At 37.9% G+C, this 19,957-nt stretch overlaps 4 protein-coding genes across 12 annotated transcripts; all 4 read right to left on the minus strand.

Annotated features, from left to right (window-relative positions):
- Positions 1-272: 272 nt before the first annotated feature.
- On the minus strand, positions 273-2,440 carry LOC112189448 (WAT1-related protein At3g28050). Of its 2 annotated transcripts, none has more exons than XM_040515612.1 (7): positions 2,093-2,440; positions 1,876-1,938; positions 1,643-1,756; positions 1,332-1,563; positions 1,082-1,240; positions 810-961; positions 273-695 (listed from the first exon to the last, which is right to left on the minus strand). In XM_040515612.1, exons 1-7 carry the CDS (start codon positions 2,209-2,211, stop codon positions 527-529), a joined length of 1,008 nt encoding a protein of 335 aa, XP_040371546.1. In that variant the 5' UTR covers positions 2,212-2,440; the 3' UTR covers positions 273-526. The 2 variants fall into 2 exon arrangements, with proteins under 2 accessions (XP_040371546.1, XP_024184553.1); XM_024328785.2 differs by having other exon boundaries at positions 2,027-2,439.
- Positions 2,441-2,732: 292 nt separating this feature from the next.
- On the minus strand, positions 2,733-5,210 carry LOC112189449 (WAT1-related protein At5g40240). Of its 2 annotated transcripts, XM_024328787.2 has the most exons (7): positions 4,348-5,206; positions 4,195-4,254; positions 4,007-4,120; positions 3,676-3,907; positions 3,376-3,534; positions 3,108-3,259; positions 2,733-2,997 (listed from the first exon to the last, which is right to left on the minus strand). In XM_024328787.2, the coding sequence occupies exons 1-7, from the start codon at positions 4,527-4,529 to the stop codon at positions 2,835-2,837; spliced, it is 1,062 nt and encodes a 353-aa protein (XP_024184555.1). In that variant the 5' UTR covers positions 4,530-5,206; the 3' UTR covers positions 2,733-2,834. The 2 variants fall into 2 exon arrangements, with proteins under 2 accessions (XP_024184555.1, XP_024184556.1); XM_024328788.2 differs by lacking the exon at positions 3,376-3,534 and having other exon boundaries at positions 4,348-5,210.
- Positions 5,211-5,257: 47 nt separating this feature from the next.
- LOC112185265 (WAT1-related protein At5g40230) lies at positions 5,258-6,863 on the minus strand. 4 transcript variants are annotated; one of them, XR_005807440.1, is made up of 5 exons: positions 6,674-6,809; positions 6,525-6,583; positions 6,331-6,444; positions 6,025-6,256; positions 5,258-5,891 (listed from the first exon to the last, which is right to left on the minus strand). XR_005807440.1 is itself a non-coding variant. In XM_040515526.1 (5 exons), the coding sequence occupies exons 1-5, from the start codon at positions 6,735-6,737 to the stop codon at positions 5,769-5,771; spliced, it is 558 nt and encodes a 185-aa protein (XP_040371460.1). In that variant the 5' UTR covers positions 6,738-6,863; the 3' UTR covers positions 5,258-5,768. The 4 variants fall into 4 exon arrangements, 3 of the variants coding, with proteins under 3 accessions (XP_040371460.1, XP_040371461.1, XP_040371459.1); XM_040515526.1 differs by having other exon boundaries at positions 6,708-6,863; XM_040515527.1 differs by having other exon boundaries at positions 6,577-6,583; positions 6,674-6,863.
- A 428-nt stretch (positions 6,864-7,291) lies between these two features.
- On the minus strand, positions 7,292-18,630 carry LOC112189447 (DNA repair protein UVH3). Of its 4 annotated transcripts, XM_024328780.2 has the most exons (18): positions 18,488-18,630; positions 18,138-18,388; positions 17,747-17,922; positions 17,542-17,659; positions 17,256-17,333; positions 17,055-17,182; positions 16,847-16,976; positions 16,490-16,567; positions 16,325-16,378; positions 15,350-15,534; positions 13,598-15,266; positions 11,501-11,695; positions 11,214-11,299; positions 10,678-10,975; positions 10,419-10,555; positions 9,503-9,587; positions 8,847-9,344; positions 7,292-8,181 (listed from the first exon to the last, which is right to left on the minus strand). In XM_024328780.2, the coding sequence occupies exons 1-18, from the start codon at positions 18,573-18,575 to the stop codon at positions 7,486-7,488; spliced, it is 4,950 nt and encodes a 1,649-aa protein (XP_024184548.1). In that variant the 5' UTR covers positions 18,576-18,630; the 3' UTR covers positions 7,292-7,485. The 4 variants fall into 4 exon arrangements, with proteins under 4 accessions (XP_024184548.1, XP_024184550.1, XP_024184552.1 ...); XM_024328782.2 differs by lacking the exons at positions 18,138-18,388; positions 18,488-18,630 and having other exon boundaries at positions 17,542-17,651; positions 17,747-17,889; XM_024328784.2 differs by lacking the exons at positions 17,256-17,333; positions 17,542-17,659; positions 17,747-17,922; positions 18,138-18,388; positions 18,488-18,630 and having other exon boundaries at positions 16,490-16,563; positions 16,847-16,968.
- Between the last annotated feature and the right edge of the window lie 1,327 nt (positions 18,631-19,957).

A 19,957-nucleotide genomic window follows, 5' to 3' on the forward strand; every position in this document is an offset into this window, starting at 1 on the left:
AAATATATATTAATTTTGTGGGAATATATTAGAGCCATGCATGTGGTTGGGGCTTTCACTTAAGTGGGTTTGAGTCTCCCCAAACGCAAAGTGTTGATTTATTTTGGATTTAATCCATATTCAGTTGGGTATATAAATATATATTAATTTTGTGGGAATATATTAGAACCATGCATGTGGTCCGGTGGTTGGGGCTTTCACTTTCACACCCACTTGCGTGGGTTCGAATCTCTCCAAAAGCAAAGTGTTGAATTATTTTGGATTTTTTTCATTTCAGATTGGCCAGGGTCATTTTAGGAATTTCATTTTCATGTGGGGCCCACCTGTGCTGAGTTGGATCGCCACATCAGCAGCTAATGGCATAAAATTATTGAGGATATCTACATTGTATCCCCTTTTACCTAAAGCACACGATCTTATTCGTTTTGGCTTGAATCGCCAAACAAAAAGGAACATTATAATGATTTGAAGATCTTCATCTATATATGAAGCTCCTATTACTTATCCAATCCCTAAATGAACTGTGTTAGACATTTTCTTCTTCTGTGCTTCTGCATTGCAAAAGAGGGGTGGTGTGTTGGTTTGTTGATGCCAAGCTGTGGACTTCATTCTCCACAACATTACTGCCCTTTTCTTTGATTTGTGCCCACATCATAGCATAAAACCCAATGGCAATGATGACAGATCCAACCACACTGCCATTGACGTAAGGTCAAACCATTATTAATATTAATTACTGTCTGAGTTAGTTTAAATATAAGTAATGTACCTAATTAATACATATCTAATGAATCAAGTAAAGAAATTACCTGCCAAGATGAAGCGGATCGCCGAGGAAGAAGACCACCATGACAGCCGCAATGGCAACTCCCAAAGGTCTGAACATGGCTACAAAGACAGGTCCCTTTTGGTGCAAGCACCAAGTATGAACACCAACATGGAACACATTCCCCATTATAGCCTAAAGTAAAAAACCAGTATCTATCAATTTATACACCAGGAACTAAACTTTATACAAAAAAAAAAAAGTTTCATGTGCCGATTAGTAACATAGTCTACGCTTATATATAGTACTACTCACTGAGCAGACAATGGAGATCATCTCAATGCCAGGTCTTATAACCCAAGTATTCGGATTCCTTTCCACAATCAGAGAAAATATTGTGCATTGGATTGTCATAAAGAACGTGTAGAAGAAGACCACTGTCACCTTTGATGGACAGTTTTTAACAGTGGATGCCTGAGTGAAAAGAATATAGATCAAGTTAGACGAAGAAAATTAAAACAAAAGAAGTGACGCAATGCAATGCGTGATTCTGGCTGCATCATACCTGAACAATGTTCCAAATTGCAGACAAAAGGCAGGACATTGCCAGCATAAGACCTCCAAAGACCCACCTTGAGTTTGACTGATGTGAGATCATGAGGAAGTTGGATGGCGATGAAGGCTTTAAGATTACTAAGCCCTTATATAGGATTATTATAAATGCTCCAGAGACTGATACTATAGTGCCCAACACTTTAGCTTGACTGCTTGATCTCCTCAAATCTAGTTTTTCCAGCCTATTATTTAATTCAGAAACACTTTCAAGAAAAAGAAGATAGTACACAAAACCTAGCTTTCTAATGGTTACCATCTTACCTGAAAATGATTGCCAACATGAACGTGTAGATTGGTATAAGATTTGCCATAGCTGAAGAAAGTGTTGGTGAGCTGTAGTTGATGCCATTATATGCCAATAATATACTTGAACTCCTGCAATAGAAACTTTCTGTGTCTTTAGATGATTACATTTAAGGAGCACAAATTGCTCTATGATTAATAAAACAAACAAAACTACAAGGCTCATACAGATAATCTACAGTTAATGTTACCCGATTAGGCCTAGGAGGAAGAGTCCAGAAAGGAACGAAAAGGTAAGAGAAACCTGCTTCTTTCTGCAGAGTGAAGACAATCCTTGTTACACTATGAAGTTAACTACATGGACACTAATTACTTGCACAAATGAGATAAAAAGTGACATACTGTAAAATGAAAGAGGGAAGGAGAAGGAGGGTAGCAAGGGCATTAGAGTAGACAATCAAAACATAACTGCTCATTCCTCTTGACATAGCTGCTTTGCTTATAGTTGATATCCCCACATCGGTAAACTGAACTGTAACCATGGCTGCAAAAGGTAGCAGTATGCCCCATTTACAAGGCTGATCCATGCTTCGTACCTTCTCCTTCCCTGTGGCTCAATCCATCGAGATACTAGTGTTGTCTGTGTGTTGCAACAAGAAATGGAGGGTGAAGAAAATGAGGGTTCAATGACTTCAATACTTTGACAATTGAAGCAAATTAGGGAATTAATTAAAACTTATGCTTAGTACAACAAGAAACCTACAAAGGCAAGCCAGTCCCCACAAATTTGCTCTTAGCTAACTTAATTGGCAACTAGGTTTAGAAAATTAACTGAGAGTTGATCATTAACATATAGTGAATGACAGTGACACCATCAAGAGTTCCCATATTTTAAAGGCAAAAGCTGGAAATTCAGCACCATTATGTTTAAGTACTCTATATGTTGCTCTCTCTTTACCTGAGTGCCAAAAGCACTTTATAATATAATACAAATATAGTGATAATTATTATAAAGCCAGCCAATGATACGTAAAAACAATGCTCTTTTCCCACAAAACAAAAAGGAGGGAAATAGCACTCCTTGTAATGAAAACAATATACAGGGTATTAAATGAGGAGAATAATGATTAGTTAATTATATATAGCTCCTGTTAATTATCTAATACAGAGAAATACATGAATGAAATGTTACAATCTGAGTTCTTTGTAATTACACATCCTCTCCTGAGGTTTTGCATTGCAAAAGAGGGGTCTTTTGAGTGGATGATGCCAAGCTTTGGACTTCATTTGCTATACCGTTGGTGCTATTTTCTTTGATTTGTGCCCATATCATAGCATAAAACCCAATTGCAATAATGATAGATCCAATCACACTGCCATAATTTCCACCATTATTAAGTTTTAGCTCATTAGCTTAAACACAAGTGAAATATTATCTTTTGATTAAACTCTATTTAAGAAGTGGACATAAAATAGTACAAACCTGCCAAGGTGAAGTGCGTCGCCAAGGAAGATAACTACCATGACTGCAGCAATGGCAACTCCCAAGGGCCTGAACATGGCTACAAAGATAGGTCCCTTTTGGTGCAAGCACCAGGTTTCAACACCAATATGGAACAGACTCCCGAAGATAGCCTAAAATTTGTAATCGATATCAGTACTTACATATCCATAATCCCATATAAAATCATTGCATATCAGACATACTGAAATAGCAACATAATGCAAGGTTTATAGGTGGGTCTTCTTACTGAGAAGACAATGGAGATCATCTCAATGTCAGGCCTAAGTACCCAAGCATTTGGATTTCTTTCCAAAAATAGAGAGAACACTGTGGATTGAATTGTCACAAAGAAGGTGTAGAAGAAGAGTACGGTAATCATTGATGGATAGTTCTTAACAATTGATGTCTGAGAGAGAACAAGAAACTCAAGGTCAGATTTCTCTGTTTTGGAGTTCGTTATATTGCAAATGAAGTTTCCATCTCCAACAATTATATGTAAAGATTAAGTAGTTTACAGAATAGCACTAGTGGATATATCATCAAATACCTGAAGAATATTCCATGATGCCTTCAAAACGCTCGCCATTGCAAGCATAAGACCTCCAAAGACCCACTTTGACTGCTGCAAGGTCATCATGAAGTTCTGGTCAGGAGAGTTGGATGGTGAAAAGATTACTGATCCCTTGTATAGAATTACTATAAATGCTCCAGATACTGATACAATAGTCCCTAACACTTTGGCTTGACAGCTTGACCTCCTCAAATCCAGCTTTTCCATCCTAGTAATATAGAAACATATCACAAGCTTAATTAAAGAATGATACATACTGTGAGCCCAAATGAATATTGATACATTAAATAGGATTGTACCTTCCTACCTGAAAATGATTGCCAGTATGAAAGTAAAGATTGGAATGACGTTTCCCATAGCTGAAGCAAGTGTTGGTGAGCTGTAGTTGATGCCAGTATATGCCAATAGCATATTTGAACTCCTGCAGACACAAACTTCCTCTGTTAGTAGCCGAAAATTTCTCTATCATAGAACAGAAAAACCATATAGAAGTACCCAATTAGGCCAAGAAGGAATTGTCCACCAAGGAATGAAAAAGTAAGTGAAATCTTCTTTCTGCAGAGGAAATAGTTTCATAATTAGTGCACACAGTATCAATCCATTCAAACTAATTCCAAATATGCTATAAGAATTTTCTATAGGGCTTACTGTAAGATGAAACAAGGAAGGAGAAAAATGGTAGCAAGCGCACTAGAGTACACAACTAAAACATAACTGCTCATTCCTTTGGACATGGCTGCTTTGTTTATAGTTGCTGCACCTATATCTATGAACTGCACCATTACCATAGCTGCAAAAGGCAACACATAACCGCATGTACAAGGAGCCATCTATGCTTTCTTCAACTCCTCTTCCTTCTGTCAATGTACTTAAACAACACCTCTTGATCCTTAACGAGCTTAAGAAACAGAGGAAGATGCATCTGTCATGTTTAAAATCTTGTCACCAGAAAATCTGTATATCTTTTGTACGTTGATATCCGAATATGATATTAATGTGTGTAGAGTGTTGACCAAATGAAGAGAATATGTTTGGTGTTGTCTTTACAATGCGAGAAGCAAATGATATTTGATCCCAGACAAATGATTGCAGGTCATGTAGTGTACGAAGGGAAACATAGTTTTGTCTTAATTAACTAGGCAACTTGTGATAGAAAAATCTTGGTCCATTATTAACATATTAAATGATAATGTCAAGGCCCCATGATTGCTTCCGTAATTTTCTTTATAGTACTTGGAAAGTCCATCATCCTCACTTATAATATTCTACAGATTTAACCGTGATTACTTCTTAAGTCTTGAATGGCCGGCCTTGCTTACTGGGACTTTTTAACTTATTGATGAAAACAGATAGGATAACAAGATACAGGCAATTCCATTATCCAAAAGAATATTAGGTAGTTTTACATTTATAATTATATATAGGGGAGCCCTTCTAATGAGGACCACTAAAATAGTAGATGTATCATGTCTGATGTCATGAATGAAATGTCACAAGCTGAGTTCTTTGTTATTATACATCTTCTCTGGTGGTTCTGCATTGCAAGAGTGGGGTCTTTTGGGTCGATGATGCCAAGCTTTGGACATCACTCTCCATAAGAGTAGTGCTCTTTTCTTTTATCTGTGCCCACATCACAGCATAGAACCCAATTGCTATAATGATAGATCCAATCACACTGTCCTACACATAAAATTCCCCCATTATCAACTTTGGCCTCATTAACTTAAATATAAGTCAAATATTATCTTCTGGTTCAACTTGATATAAAGAAGTAGAAACCTGCCAAGGTGAAGTGAATCGCCGAGGAAGATGACTACCATCACTGCAGCAATGGCAATTCCCAAAGGCCTAAACATTGCTACAAAGATAGGCCCCTTTTGGTGCAAGCACCAGATATGAATACCAATACGCAACACACTCCCAAATATTAGTAATCTAAGTCGGTACTTATTTTCCATATATAATTCATTGCACATCAAAAAGACAAAAATAGCAACATAATCATTGCATATATAATCAGTGAGCTCTTCTTACTGAGAAGACAATGGAGATCATCTTGATGTCAAACCTTAACAGCCACCATTCCGATTCCTTTCCACAAACAAAGAGAACACTGTGCATTGGATTGTCATAAATAAGGTGTAGAAGAAGACTATGGTAACCATTGACGGACAGTTCTCAACAAGTGATTTCTGAAGATAAGAAAGAACTGGGTCAAATTTTTCTATTTAGGAGATTGTTAGCTTGATAGGGAAGTTTCTATCTCCAACAATTAATGGTAAAGATATGTATAGAAAAAAAGAATATTTGTGGATCGTCAAATACCTGAAGAATGTTCCATATTGCTGCCAAAAGGCATGCCACTGCAAGCATAAGACCTCCTAAGATCCACTTTGTTTGCTGTGAGGTTATCGTGAAGTTTTTGTGAGGAGAGTTGGATGGTGAAAAGATTACTGATCCCTTGTATAAAATTACTATAAATGCTCCGGATACTGATACTATAGTCCCTAACACTTTGGCTCGACCGCTTGATCTTCTCAAATCTAGCTTTTCCATCCTGGTAATTTATAAACGCATTGATCAGAACAAAATCAAAGAATGATCAATACTATATTCATTTCACCTTCCTACCTGAAAATAATTGCCAGCATGAATGTAAAGACTGGTATAAGATTCCCTATAGCTGAAGCTAGTGTTGGTAAGCTGTAGTTGATCCCATTATATGCTAACAACAAACTTGAACTCCTGCAGACACAAACTTTTCTCTGATCAGTAGCACAAATTTTCTCAATATATCATAAAACATAAAAACCATATATAGGTACCCAATTAGGCCAAGAAGGAATTGTCCACCAAGGAGTGAAAAAGTAAGAGAACCTTCTTTCTGCAGAGGAACTAGTTTCATTAGTACATGAAGCATTAATCCATTTAAATGATTTCCACAGAGGCTATCAGAATTTTATATGTTGCTTACTGTAATATGAAACAAGGAAGGAGAAAGATGGTACCAAGTGCGCTAGAGTAAACGACAAAAACATAACCACTCATCCCTTTTGACATGGCTGCTTTGCTTATAGCTGCTGCACCTACATCTGTGATTTCCATCATTATCATAGCTGCAAAAGGTAGAACATCACCCCATGTACAAGGCACCATATCTATGCTTCCTCCAGTCCCTCTCTTTCTATCAAAGAACTTATGAAACACCTCTTAATTATTCACACACCATGGTTAGGCAACAGAGGAAAAGGCGTCTGACATGTTCAAAATCTTGCAATCAGAATATAATTAGTGTTTTCCTTTTCGCTTGGTCATTTGAATATTATAATTGAGTGAGTTAATAGCTAAAAGGAAGATAATATTTTTGGTTTTATCTGTATTGAAAAAGCAAAATGAGGTTTGATCACCAAATTATGCAGGATTAGTTTAAGATTTGTGTCGTGTACAGCAGGAACCTAGTTATGAAAAGACCCAACAAATTTTCTCTTAATTAACTTGGCAACCTGTGAAAGAAGATTGTTAATTCATCGTTCACATATTGAATGATAGTGCCAAAGTATCAAACGCCACATAATGGAAAAAACCTGCTAGCTACCAAGGTGCGTTGAAGATTGATATCAAAACTTGTAGGTTGATGAAGTTCAAGTAATCATCACCGCTAAACCAACCTCACAACCCTGATTATACATTCTGGTATTTCATCCAACTGGAACAACATAGAAACTTCATTAAGCAAAATAGTCTTCCTCTGTACAACGAATATTTACATTTAAAAAATACGTAGCCTCAACTCTTCCTCCTTTTTTTCCTTAGAAATGACATCGCACTTAGAGCTCCAATAGGTGGCTGTCTAGAATTATCTACTGTATTCTCCTGTGGCGACACACTGGACATGGAATGATCATTACTCGTATAATGATTCAAGCTCTGTTCGGAATCATAGGCAGATGTCCTCCCACTACCTGGTAATCCCACTAACGGTCTTTTTGTGGCAAGATTGGATTGAACTGACATATCACCAACATCGGCTTCATCAAGGAAACAAGAGAAATCAGAAAGGTTGCCATTTCCTGATACAGTAGTAGCCGTGGCTAGATCATGAATTCCATCTCGGTTAGTACCAAACTCATTTTCATTTCCCCTAGATCCCCCTACCATTTGAATGTTGTCTTCAGAAACATCACCCTGAAAATGTTGATCAACATTGCTCAAACCTGGTTCACTAGTTTCATCTGCAGAGGGGCAGAACCCACCCCCTAACTCAAGGTAATCTTTACGCTGGCCCTCCTTTGGAGACAACTTCCCTGCACTCTCCTGTTTCTTTTCATTGACACCTAAAACAATTTCATCACATACACCGTCGGCCTTGAATGGACTTTGTTTCCCTGCATCTACTTCGGAAACTGTGCTATCAGTGTGATCCAGATCATCAATTTCCATGTCATTGACTCTGTAATTCACAGGCTTCCGCAACCGCCCAGACTGCAAATGAGAATGCCAAGAAAAAAGAAATAGTCAAACTAAAGAAAAGATTCAATATGATACATGCATATCCCAGGTACTTCTAAAATTATGTATGAACAAGTACCATGGGCACAAAACTCCGAGGAATGGTCAGACCACCCATCACACATCAACTATTTTCAGACTAGATAGGAAATTGCTTTCAATAGCTTACCATTGTTAATATTTCTTAACTAATTACACTAATCAATAACAATTTCCTGAAACATTTAGCATAGCCAGGAGGATCAAAGGAGCAGCAGTCTAAGAATCCTAGTCAACAACTGTTTTCCTGCTTTAACGAGGAAAAAGGAAAAGGAAAAAACTTCAATCTTAAACTCAATGCAAGACACGCTGTTGCAGTTCCTATTGGTATACCGAATAAAACTTTCCTTTAATTCTTCCATGTATTTGATCTGACATTAACTCTCCCCTCAAATTAATGAATTACACCAACTTAAAAGCCACTTCAACCCAAAACCTCACCAAAAGAATGCCACCGAGCACAACAAAACCAGGGAAAATGCAATGAGAAATAAAAGTCATTGTTCCTATCAAAATTTCAGCTCCTTCAGTACACATATAGTTCTAGAGTTCTAAAGAAACTGAAATATAAATGGAACAAAACAAATTGTGAAGCTTACCCTGCGCACTTCCTCTGAGCTTTCAAATGTTGCCATATGAACTTCCAACTCATCATCTCCTTCACCATCATTAGAAGTGTTTTGAGTTTCTGGAGAGCTGGAATCTACTTTTCTCTTTCCTCTTCCCAGTACCCTGCTTGTACCTCTTCCTCTTCCTCTGCCTCTTCCATTTGCAACTGATTTTCTATTGGTTTGTCCACCCTCAGCAGCCTGCCTTTTACTTGACTGCTTACGAGTTGATTTCCCCTTAGAATTGCTCTGATTTCTAAGTGTGGTTTTCTCTGTTCCGACTAAAGATTTATCTGAATTGTCAACCCCAGCTTCATCAGTACTTACACTTCTCTTCTTTCTACTATTAGAACCTTCTTGTGAAGCAGCATTCATCAATTCCGAGGGTTGATCTCCAGTGATGCCTTTGACAGCTTTCTTGATTCTCTTGCTACGTATTTTTGCAAATCTTTCATTGAACGTGTAAAAAGCTTCCAGCCGCAGTTGAGTCTTCAACAAACATGTTAAAAAAGATGTCATCTTCCTCTCGCAATAAAAATAATAGAACATGACGACGTGATGGGGACTGTTTCAGAACACGACAAGTGTGTGTGTGAGAAAGAGAGAGAGGAGAAGGAGGGGGGGGGGGATAAAGAGAGAGAACCAACCTCATGTTTGTTGTACTCTTTCAGAACAGGGACTAGCAGTTCATCTGACTTCTGGTTGACCCAACCAAACTTTTCCCAGCACAATCTACATGCAAACAGAGCTGATGAGAATTGGACTAACTAGGCGCCAATACATAGAAAACTCCATATTATTTAGAGACACTTCAGTGTGGGCTCATAGTTACTGGCTGGTAAGGCTCATTTTCTCTCCAATGTTAGGCACCAGTTTCAAGACCGCATCAGTGAAGCAGGTTTTGAGGTATGAAAATATAAAAAATTGCATTGCAGCAGCAAATCTGCGCCTTACTTTTCTAAAGTGGAGTATACAGGTGCCTTAATTTTCGTCATTTTTATTTTAGATATCCAGAAATACACCAGACACGATTTGCAGACCCAGGCTGGATAATTTGAAACTGGAGCCTTCTGCTGAACCCCACAATATTTAGGAAACAGGAGATTCCAGAAAATAGATAGGTAGATACTTCGAGGGGATTCAAGCTTCAGACCACCATAGGCCTGACCCACTATACCCTCATTGATCTGGTTCCTTGACTGAAAAGTAAAAACCCATCCTACAAAGTAGGAAGATATTTATCTAATCTGAAGTCCTAGTGTGTTATTAGAAGTAGCACAGCACAGGATAAAACATGATATTTCCAACCTACACGCAGCAAGGAAAGCCTCAATCAAGAGACTAATCTCACTATGCACATACCTTATTTATATACAAAAATTGTATACCACTGAAAGTAATTACTAACGTCTATCCTTCCAAACAAAGGGAGATCACCATCATATCAAGCATTACACAATCACACACAACAATCTCCAGATCTTATGCATTGAATGGAAGGGATACTCTTTATTAAAAAGCTGAACATCAAGAAAATTCAAACCTAAGCATTAGAGAACTTACTTGCGAAGAACCAAATGATCTGGCTTTCCCCATGTGAAAGGCTCAGTTGACTTGTCCACTTGTGGACAAGTATAAGCAGAAGTAACTGCATCACTTGGAAAAGATAGGGGAATGTGCCAATTTTTGCTCACTTTTCTCTGCAGAAAATAAAATATTACCATTAAAGATGACAGAATCATGCTTTATAACCACTTAGATATACACAAAGAAAAGAAAGAATAGAATAATTCTAGAGCGAGAAGCACGTTAACTTCATTACATGCTTCTCCATAAAAATTTGCTTCACACCCTCAGTCGGATCATCTGACTGCTTGTGTTCTTGATCTTGACAATTGATTTTCTCAAGATCTGAGACTTCATCCATATGGCTCTTTGTATTATTTGTATCATTCTTCCCAAACTTTGACCCTCTTTTCCTGGCACTTGATCCAGACTCTGCGTCCAACTTACCTAGAATGGTAGGATCAGGTGATTCAATCCAATTCCGAAATTTATGGAGGCCATCCTCCTCAGGAAATGCATTTACAACCTCAATAGCATTGACAATGCCAATCCCACTGTGTAAGAAAACCAATAGACTCCAAATCACTAAACATGTGGGAATGATCAAGAATGCAAATAACAGATTTAGAAAACACTAAATTGCATAACGCCCAAAGTCTACAGGTTTGCCCGCCAGAATGTGAATTTGTTGTTTTTAACCAAATATATTCTGAAAAGCTGCATCCATAAATATGCAATATGACAACCAACCTTTCCTAAGAATTAAAAGGAAAAAAAACTGCAATCATTTACCTAACCCCTTCAGTATAATCACTCCCAAGAAGAAGTGCCATACGAATTAGCTTCTCTCTCGTTAAGCCAAGCTCACTCTCAATGTCCTGACAAGAGAAAAAGTGTGAGCATACACAGTACGGTATATACATTGCATCTCTTAATTCATACAAGGTGGACAAAGGAAATGAATGAAAGGTATAAAAATGGGCAACAAAAGGCCCCGAAATAGCGGAATTGAAGTATCTGTCTAATTAATTTATAAAATAGAATATAGAAGCAGCAAAATTGGCTCACAAGATCCAGACCTTCATAAAATATGTCTCAACGTATTTTCGATCATCAAAAATATTTTTGTAAACACTTCGCGCCCCAAACAAGAACACATCAGAGTCATCAGTCACAACACCATCAACAAGGTTCGCAAGTTCCAAATATGCACACTGAGCTTCTGCTTCCATTGGTGCAATAATGTATGGTATACCAAACATTTGCAACAGCTCCTACAAAAAGTAAGATACGCGAAAATATGAAGTAACCTAAGAAGCACGGAAACGGGTACGAGTTTCCGGATACGATACGATCGGAAACGTGGAAACGGCAAATCTTAAATGTAATAGGAAACGGAAACGTGAAGGAAACGCCAATTAAATATATATATATATATATATATATATATATAAAATTAGAAGAAGAAAAAATATGAAACATAAACAAAGTACTAGTTTATGACAATCAAGCATTATCAATCCAAAGGTTCAAGTAAAAGGTTAACACAACTAATAACAAGTCAACAACCAGCAGATCCACTACTAGCACCAGCATTAACAGACCCGGCACTAGAACTAATAGGAGGTGTTCCTCCGCTGCTCATGGTTCCTGAAAAATACACAATTCAATGTTACACCAATATGCAAACAACCCAACATTTAAATAAGTTAACAATATCAAATAACAATATCAGAAGTTCAGAACAATCTCCAAGCTCCAAATTTCGACAACGTTACACCAATATGCAAACAAGTGAAACAACCCAATATTTAGACTTGTAGAACCAATTAGCATCCTCAATGAAAACCCAATAAGCTCAGCCAAAACAATAAAACAATATTGCTTTTAAACAGATCGATCGAGAAAACTCAGAAAAGCAAAGAGGATAAGAAATTAAGAACTAGAGCCCATAGTTGCTGCTATACACACATCAAATAACAATATCAGAACAATCTCCAATCTCCAAGCTCCAAATTGAAGAACAAATATGAGAAGAATAGCAGAACAAACGTACCCGAAGAAGTGGCTAGAAGCCGAGAAATCTTGAGCAGAAAAGATTCAGGAACGACCGGACTGCAGAAGAGGAACGATCGGACTGGAGAAGAGGAACGATTCCGAACTGGAGAAGAGGAACGATTCCGAACTGGAGATGCGGAACAATTCCGAACTGGGACCGGACTGGAGAAGAGGAACTGGGTTGCGTCCGAGCAGAAGTGAAACGATCGAGGGTCTCGAACAGAAGAGAACCGATCGAGGGTTTTGTTTCCGGACTGGAGAACGACTGGAACTGGGTCGCGTACTTGTCGCGCCTCTGATATCTCTCTCGATCTGGTCTCGCCTCTCTCTCTCGATCTGGTCTATCTCTCCATTTTGTTTTTGTTTGTTTATTTTTTTTTTTCCAATTTTGGCCTAGTAAAAAGTCAATTATACCCCCACGTTTCCTTTTTATTTACATTCTGGTGTTTCCGTATTGGATACGTACGTTTCCAAAACGTTTCCAAATACGGATACACGTTTCCTAGCGTTTCCTAGCGTTTCCGACCCGTTTCCCGTTTCGATACGGGAAACGAGACCATTTTGCCGTTTCCATGCATCATAGGAAGTAACTCTGTCGTTTCCAAGGACAAATGAAATATGCTGATGAAAAAACCAGAGGATAGCAAACAAGAACTATCCAAGTAAAAGGGATAAAAGAAAATGTTATCCCTTCCCATTTGTGACACGCATCTTAATAAGTGTATAATACTCTACAGAGAGGCACTTGGAGAGCAGCAGCAATTACATACTAACATGTGAAGGTAAACAAAAAAAACTTGTTACTTTCAAGTGCGTGCCGCAAGTTCAATAAGTAAGAAGACTTTCTATTCATTTTTTGTCAAATGATAAGGTATAAACTTTAGTAAATACCTCAACAAGGCTTCCATAAGCAAAAAGCTATAAAAAATAAAATAAAATAAAAACGTCCTGTCATTAAAAAAGATTGCACCTTCAATTGTCAATAAAAGTTAAGAGAGATAAATGAAAACACACAACAAAGAAATAAAAAAAAACAAAAACAACAAAACAAAACACTAACAGACGGGTACTGCATTTCAAAACATGATAAAGCCTAGTGACAAATATAGAGCAGGTACCTGACATTCAGTGAACATCTCACTGCTTACGGATTCTACATTACGTTCAAGCCTTCTCTGCTCATCTCCCAGATTCATACACTCTTGGTCTAAAATTAGCATTTCCTCCTCCAAATTGGCTTCCATGACTTCAATATCTGCATTACCAATACCCTTAGCAGGAGATTTTTCCAAATTGTGATTAATTTCCTGAGAAAAACTGTCATGACTCTTTTCCTTATCCCATTTTCTATGATCATCAAATTCTTCTGTCATCTTGTTTGGCAATGACTCCACTATGGAAGAAGGGTTTGCCATTTCAACCAAATGACATGACGATTCTGTTTCAATATCATTCTTCTGGTCATCAACCCGACGAGTAACATTACCAAACAAACTATAAGAATTGTCAGCATTAATATTTTCACACGCATTAGGAACAGTAGATATGCCACCACCCTCATTTAAAGTACCCAAGACTTGTTCCCTCAATGCATGGACCTCCTTTGTGCCTGAAGGAGTAAAAGATACTGCGGATTGCATTTCTCCATGCAACTTGACCCTTTCACTTGCATCCTGCATTACTTGTTCTGAAGAAGAGCCTAAGTATCTTACACCGTTCAGCTTTGCAAATCCATCAACAACTGATCCATTTAGTTGGGTACTAAACAAAACTGGGTCAACCATCTTGGTTTCTCTATCAATATATCCACTAGCCTTTTGAACCTCTTCTCCAAGAGGTTTCAACTTTTCATCTTTCAATGATGCACGACTACCCTTCTCATCCCCTATATCCTCGAGACTCCTCTTTATTGCTTCCTGCAAATCAGCTTCTTCTTCAACATAACCTTTAGATGTTGTTTTTCTGCCAGGGTAAGATGAGGTATTTTCAGTAATTCCAGAAAATCCTTCCTCCCATTCCACTTCACTGTCATCACTATTGTTGGCCCTCAAATCAGGGGAACTAATTTTCAATTCACTATCAACAGGAACAGTACTACTTTTTACAGTCCCCTCCTCCCAGTCACAGTCTGAATCAGAACCAGAAAATTGTTCTTTTACAGTATCATTAGCTGATGAAATAGTTACAGGATTACCTGCTACTAAACGAGCAAATAGATCATCTTCAGCATCAAAAGGCTTTCCATCACCATTGTCTTCAATGGATATCTCTATAGGAGTAACAAGTTTTGAAATGCACTGATGATTTCTCTCATTCAAGTTATTATCACCGAGTGAGGATTCCCCAACCTTGTTTTGACCAGGAAGACTTTTTGGCACAGCAGTGTTATCAAGATCCCCGTTATCACCGCATGATGTTTCTTTGAGTGTTCCATTACTCGGGGACCTTCTCAAAATGCTGCCAGTGTTATTTCTAGTGAGCACATTCCCAGCATTGGTTACCCTGTTTGCATTGGTTTTCTCTTGTTCCATCTCTTTCATCAGATCCAAATTCCTTTGTAAATCACGGGTCATGCGGATCCCCATAGCTCTTACTCTACTGACTCTAACATTGCCCCTCTCATCCAAATATGTCTCAATGTTGTCATCAAAAACCCTTCGTGATTCTTCTGGGGTTGATCTAGTCACATTATTGTTAGATGGAACAGTATTCTTGACATTTGAAGAATGCTCTTTTGGTGCTTGTTGTTTGTCTCCACTTCTATCAGCTCTTGCAGCGGTAAGTACTCTGAACCATTTAAGCATTAAACCTCACAAAATTAATACTCGCTATCATGGCGAATCAAAGAATAACAGAGAATTACTACTCACTGTTTATCACCAGTAAATGATGATGAGAAGATAAATTCTCTATGGCTTTCAGAGGCTATCCGTGATGTCTGGACACCACTAAACCCCCTTCCAGAAGCAGCTTTCTGCACATGATCTATCTCGCGACGGAAAGCAACAGTCTTAAGGTAAGATTGTATTTGTAGCTCGGAGAACTTTTCAGGGTCCTAATGTGTAAGATGAACCAAAAAGAACAAACCCAGACTTAGAAATCCATCAAGATCAAGAGTCTAGGTGCGAAAGTGTAATGCAACTAATCATTAATAGCTCCGATTCAAACATATGTATTATATTATATGGCCTAATAATAAAAATAAACGCCCACAACAAATATACAGATAATGCATGCCAAAGCATCACGAAGATGTGTCTTCTGAACATACAAATTTGTTAATCCTTTTACTAAATTGTCGCTTCCATTGGTTCTCAACCAATAAATCATGCTAAGTTGTTTCTATTCTGTCAAGAAAGAAAATGCTTGCAGAGCATTTCAAAAGACCTCCTCCTTCACTGTCTACATCTCAAATCGTAGATGTACAGCAATCATGAAAGTTCCTCATTATTCACTATTATTAAGTTACTCCTAATTCAATGCAAAGGTCATACGTATCTGTCATTGCTCCTTGAGTACATTCAAGGAAAAATCATGAAGCAGAGTTCCCCAAGAGTACTTTATTTTCAAAAACTTCAGGCTACCAAATTTCAATACCAATCAAGCATTCCTATTAAAAAGAAAACCTATGAGACATTGATTATACAGTAGTTAGTCCAAGGGATATATTTCCCGTATTGTATTGTTTAGTTTTTTCCTATTTTATGCTTCCAATTAGGAAAAAAAAAATAGATGACCTTGATTAGTTCATCTGAAAGGTCAAACCATGTTTGCAATCTAGCAGATAACTCACAGTATAGAACTATAGATCATAATTCGATATGAACATTTCCATAGGAACCAACCTTTTTGACCTTCTGATACTTTTGTCTGTTTTCCGCCATCAATCTCTCTCTAATCTAAGGAAAAGAAAATAGATACCAATAATTCGCATCAGAATAGAATATCTGAAGATTGATTGATAAAACCAGGGCCTAAAAAGAACCATAGCCAGCATATAAAGTGCTTACTTGAACAAGAAGATCAAGTTGCATCGATGGGGGCAATGCTGCTAATACAGCTGGATCAACATCACCATGCATTGCTGGCTACAACATAGATGATACACATTCACTGTATATTAGTCGAATGTACTAAAGAAGACTCATATGTTATTGAAGCTAAGGCACTAGATCCCATAGACCCAAGAAGAATAATCTTCACTTTGAGGTTTTGGTGTTGATTTAGATGTAGTATAGACCAACTATATTCATATTACATGATTTTAACTTAAGAGTTATCAATTGAACATGCAATTAAGATTTCTCAAATATTATAGTTTAATACTCCTAAATCAGTTTTAAAATCTTGCATCTGAATAAACATACCAGTATCATCTCTTCATCTTCATCATCTTCCTCTTCATTGACATCCTCATCAACAAGAACAGAAGCAGTTGATGTTGATGCATTATTAGTTACACTAGCATCTGTCTCTGCCGCAATAGATGCTGCAATCCTAAATTAAAAATTAAATATCAATATTCATCCAATCACATACTTAAAAGAACTACTAAACAATCTTGTATGCAATTACATTTCGTCTAGCTTTTCTTGATCAGCAGTCCTCAATACCGCATCAGATTTTGCTGAGTTGATTCCCACTACCTCAGTGGGATCTGACATAATCTTTTTACCCTTGGCATCATTCGCCTGCTTATTTTTCTGGTCAAAAACCCTTAATCAGTTCTCTGAGCTTCACTCATTAAAACCAAAAATAAGAAATATGGAAACTTACCTGCAAAAGAAGTCCAAGTTGCATTGATGGAGGCAAAGCAGCTAACACAGCTGGATCAACTTCACCATGCATCTCTGGCTGCAACATATATTACAAGCAACAACAACAGCACATTTCAACATCAGTAAAGAGATTCATAAGTGCGAAGAACTGAGGCATAAGACAACAAAGCCACAAACAGAAATTCTATATTTTGCCAGATATGGGATTGAAGTAAACCACCAATAACATTCCCATGAGATGAGCTGGAAAGGAAATAAAGATTTCAAAGTCTGGTATAACTTACGAGTATCAGCTCTTCATCCTCTTCTTTGTCTTCCTCCTCACAAGGAACAGTAGCAGAAGTATTTGGCAAACTGTTTGTTAAACCCCCTTCTTCCTCTGCCACAATTGATGCTGCCAACCTAAAATTAATCAATTACATACTAAATAACTAATCTAACCACATTATAATTAAAACATTAATAACTCCAACACTGTTCTTGGCTTACATTTCATCCAGCTTTTCCTGGTTGCAACGCTTTAAGGCCAAATCATTCATTTCTAAATCACCACTCCCCAAACTACCAGCTTTATCCGAAACTTCCTTACCCTTGGCATCATTCTTTTGATTCTCCCTCTGGTTCTTAATATCCTCGGCCAAGTCTTTCAGCCTCGCCGACTTAAGCTATAACAAAAGATCAAATTCTTCATAAATTAACCACAACTGATACACAACAAAAAGTCCTATTCAATTTCAACCACAGTCATTTTATGTTCAATTTCAACCACAGTCATTTTATGTAGTTCAAGCACCATGATCAACTTAAAGAACCAAATTTTCAAATGCACTATCTTCAACAATCAAACTAGACCTGATTGAACTCTACCAAATTTGCTTACATGATTGAGAAGCAATTTCTCGGCGGTTTTCCGGAGCTTAGCCTGAGAATTCTCCCGCTGTCTCCGGCGAGCGATCACAGTCCGGCGCTTGAGCGCCGGCGTTCCGCCGTCGAAAACAAACACCGGCTTGGTCCGCAGGTAGAGTAGCTTGCAAATCCGGCGAAAGAAGCCGAGCAAATGCGCGTTGCGGACCATCTCTCCCTTCTCGTCGCGCATTGCCTTCATGAACTGAACCATCCATATGCTCGCGTCTGTGGAAAATTGAAATAGACGAAGAGAAATGAGATTAGCGTGAATGAAACGGTGCGGATTGGGCTAGGGTTTAGAGGGACGAGGTGGGTGGGTGTTACCGATGGCGAGTCTTCTTCCGGCTAAGGTCTCGACGGAGACGCGGCGGCCGACGGGGGAGAGGAGTTCCCAGAGACCGTGGACTCCCATTTTGAATTGCTTGCTCAAAACGCTTTCTGATTTCAGTTTCTTCACCGCCGGAGAGGTTTATATATGCGGGTCGGTTGGGAGCGAAACGGGTGAAACGATGTCGTTTAGCCTCTAGCTCTTAATAACCGTCCCGCTTCTTGAGCTTTGGGCCAGTCTTTTTCTTTTCAGCCTTGGGCCAGTTTACTTCATCTTAGGTTTTGGGCTTTTTTGAGACTTGAGTCTATGTCGGACACTCACAGTGATGCAGCTGGTGGCCTCAACACACAGTGAAGCCCATTTCCTAGAACACACCCTAACTTGTTCCCGAAGTATCAAATTGAACAGTAGTTTTTTTATTTAAAAATGAACAATAGCTTGTCAATTTTACGTCGTTGCACAGTGACTTTCTTCATATCTGCCAATGTCCCTGTTTCCGTCCATTCATTACAAGACATAGCCAGGAACAAAACCGTCTCATCACTATTAAGAAAAAAAACAAACGAAATGAACAATGATTTAACCTTTGAGTTTTAGTATAGAGTATAATTTGCGATAAAAATGGACAAAAATTAAAGTTAACAAAGATATAAATATTAGTATGATCGAGAAATGAAAATTAAAATAGGAATCCACTCCCTTTAACAATTAGTATAAAAGTTAGGGGTATTTTGACCACTTGGCCTCTTCTTTAACATCCTCCACATCATAAAAATTAAAGGTATGCAACAGAGATAAAAGCTTTGCCATAGTTCTTACTCAAGTTACATGCTTGATATGTAATTGCGAATACCCTGTGTTAGAGAGAATAACCTAGCCTTCCGTTTCTGTTTTGCTCTGTAACTGCTGTACTAATATCAGTTTAGGATCTGCTGCATATTTGTTGTAAATGCACTTAATTCTCTCTATGTAACAGTAGCATATCTGCTGCTATATAAGCTGTATAAGTTGTACAAACGAACTCAATGAAAATCACATTCAACACCCTGCATCATCTAGGCTGTTATTTGCATTTGACGCCAAGATGAAAGGATTTTGAGGTGCAAGCAAGTTCTCATTTCAACATTCCCATATTTGCTGGCTACCATTTCATGTCATAAAATATACAACAATGAATTCCCTGGTTTCATTAAATTTTGGACACTCTTCTTCTAGGTCTGCAAGGGGACAAAAAGAAAGAATGTGCTTCTTGAATATTTGCTGATATTTCTAGGAATGTTTGAAAGCTGAGCGTTAGCTGTTATGAATCTGTCAAAAAAAGTGTCTTTAATTTGCGGTTCTGGTTCTAGATGTATGCCCTGGATGTTATCAACTTATCATCAACCCATATTGCTGTCCAATGTGTTCTTAACTATAAAATGCTTTCTTGTGCTTAAACTTTTGAGTCATGCACACCAATCTATTGG

This window comes from Rosa chinensis, chromosome 2 (assembly GCF_002994745.2).
Source record: "Rosa chinensis cultivar Old Blush chromosome 2, RchiOBHm-V2, whole genome shotgun sequence".
In the NCBI taxonomy this organism is placed as follows: Eukaryota; Viridiplantae; Streptophyta; class Magnoliopsida; order Rosales; family Rosaceae; genus Rosa; species Rosa chinensis.

Excerpts from the sequence above, each read along its gene's own strand:
- LOC112189448 (XM_024328785.2), bottom strand. The coding sequence starts at position 2,211 with ATGGATCAGCCTTGTAAATGGGGCATACTGCTACCTTTTGCAGCCATG. Across the intron at positions 1,564-1,642 it reads ATGTTGGCAATCATTTTCAG|GCTGGAAAAACTAGATTTGA; the intron begins GTAAGATGGTAA and ends ATTAAATAATAG. Across the intron at positions 696-809 it reads GATCCGCTTCATCTTGGCAG|TGTGGTTGGATCTGTCATCA; the intron begins GTAATTTCTTTA and ends CGTCAATGGCAG.
- LOC112189449 (XM_024328787.2), bottom strand. The coding sequence starts at position 4,529 with ATGGCTCCTTGTACATGCGGTTATGTGTTGCCTTTTGCAGCTATGGTA. Across the intron at positions 3,908-4,006 it reads ATACTGGCAATCATTTTCAG|GATGGAAAAGCTGGATTTGA; the intron begins GTAGGAAGGTAC and ends CTATATTACTAG. Across the intron at positions 3,260-3,375 it reads TGATCTCCATTGTCTTCTCA|GCTATCTTCGGGAGTCTGTT; the intron begins GTAAGAAGACCC and ends TACAAATTTTAG.
- LOC112185265 (XM_040515525.1), bottom strand. The coding sequence starts at position 6,619 with ATGCTTCATGTACTAATGAAACTAGTTCCTCTGCAGAAAGAAGGTTCT. Across the intron at positions 6,445-6,524 it reads TTCCTTCTTGGCCTAATTGG|GAGTTCAAGTTTGTTGTTAG; the intron begins GTACCTATATAT and ends TTGTGTCTGCAG. Across the intron at positions 6,257-6,330 it reads ATGCTGGCAATTATTTTCAG|GATGGAAAAGCTAGATTTGA; the intron begins GTAGGAAGGTGA and ends ATAAATTACCAG.
- LOC112189447 (XM_024328780.2), bottom strand. The coding sequence starts at position 18,575 with ATGGGAGTCCACGGTCTCTGGGAACTCCTCTCCCCCGTCGGCCGCCGC. Across the intron at positions 16,977-17,054 it reads CAAGAAAAGCTAGACGAAAT|GATTGCAGCATCTATTGCGG; the intron begins GTAATTGCATAC and ends TTTTTAATTTAG. Across the intron at positions 9,345-9,502 it reads AAGAGTACAACAAACATGAG|ACTCAACTGCGGCTGGAAGC; the intron begins GTTGGTTCTCTC and ends TGTTTGTTGAAG.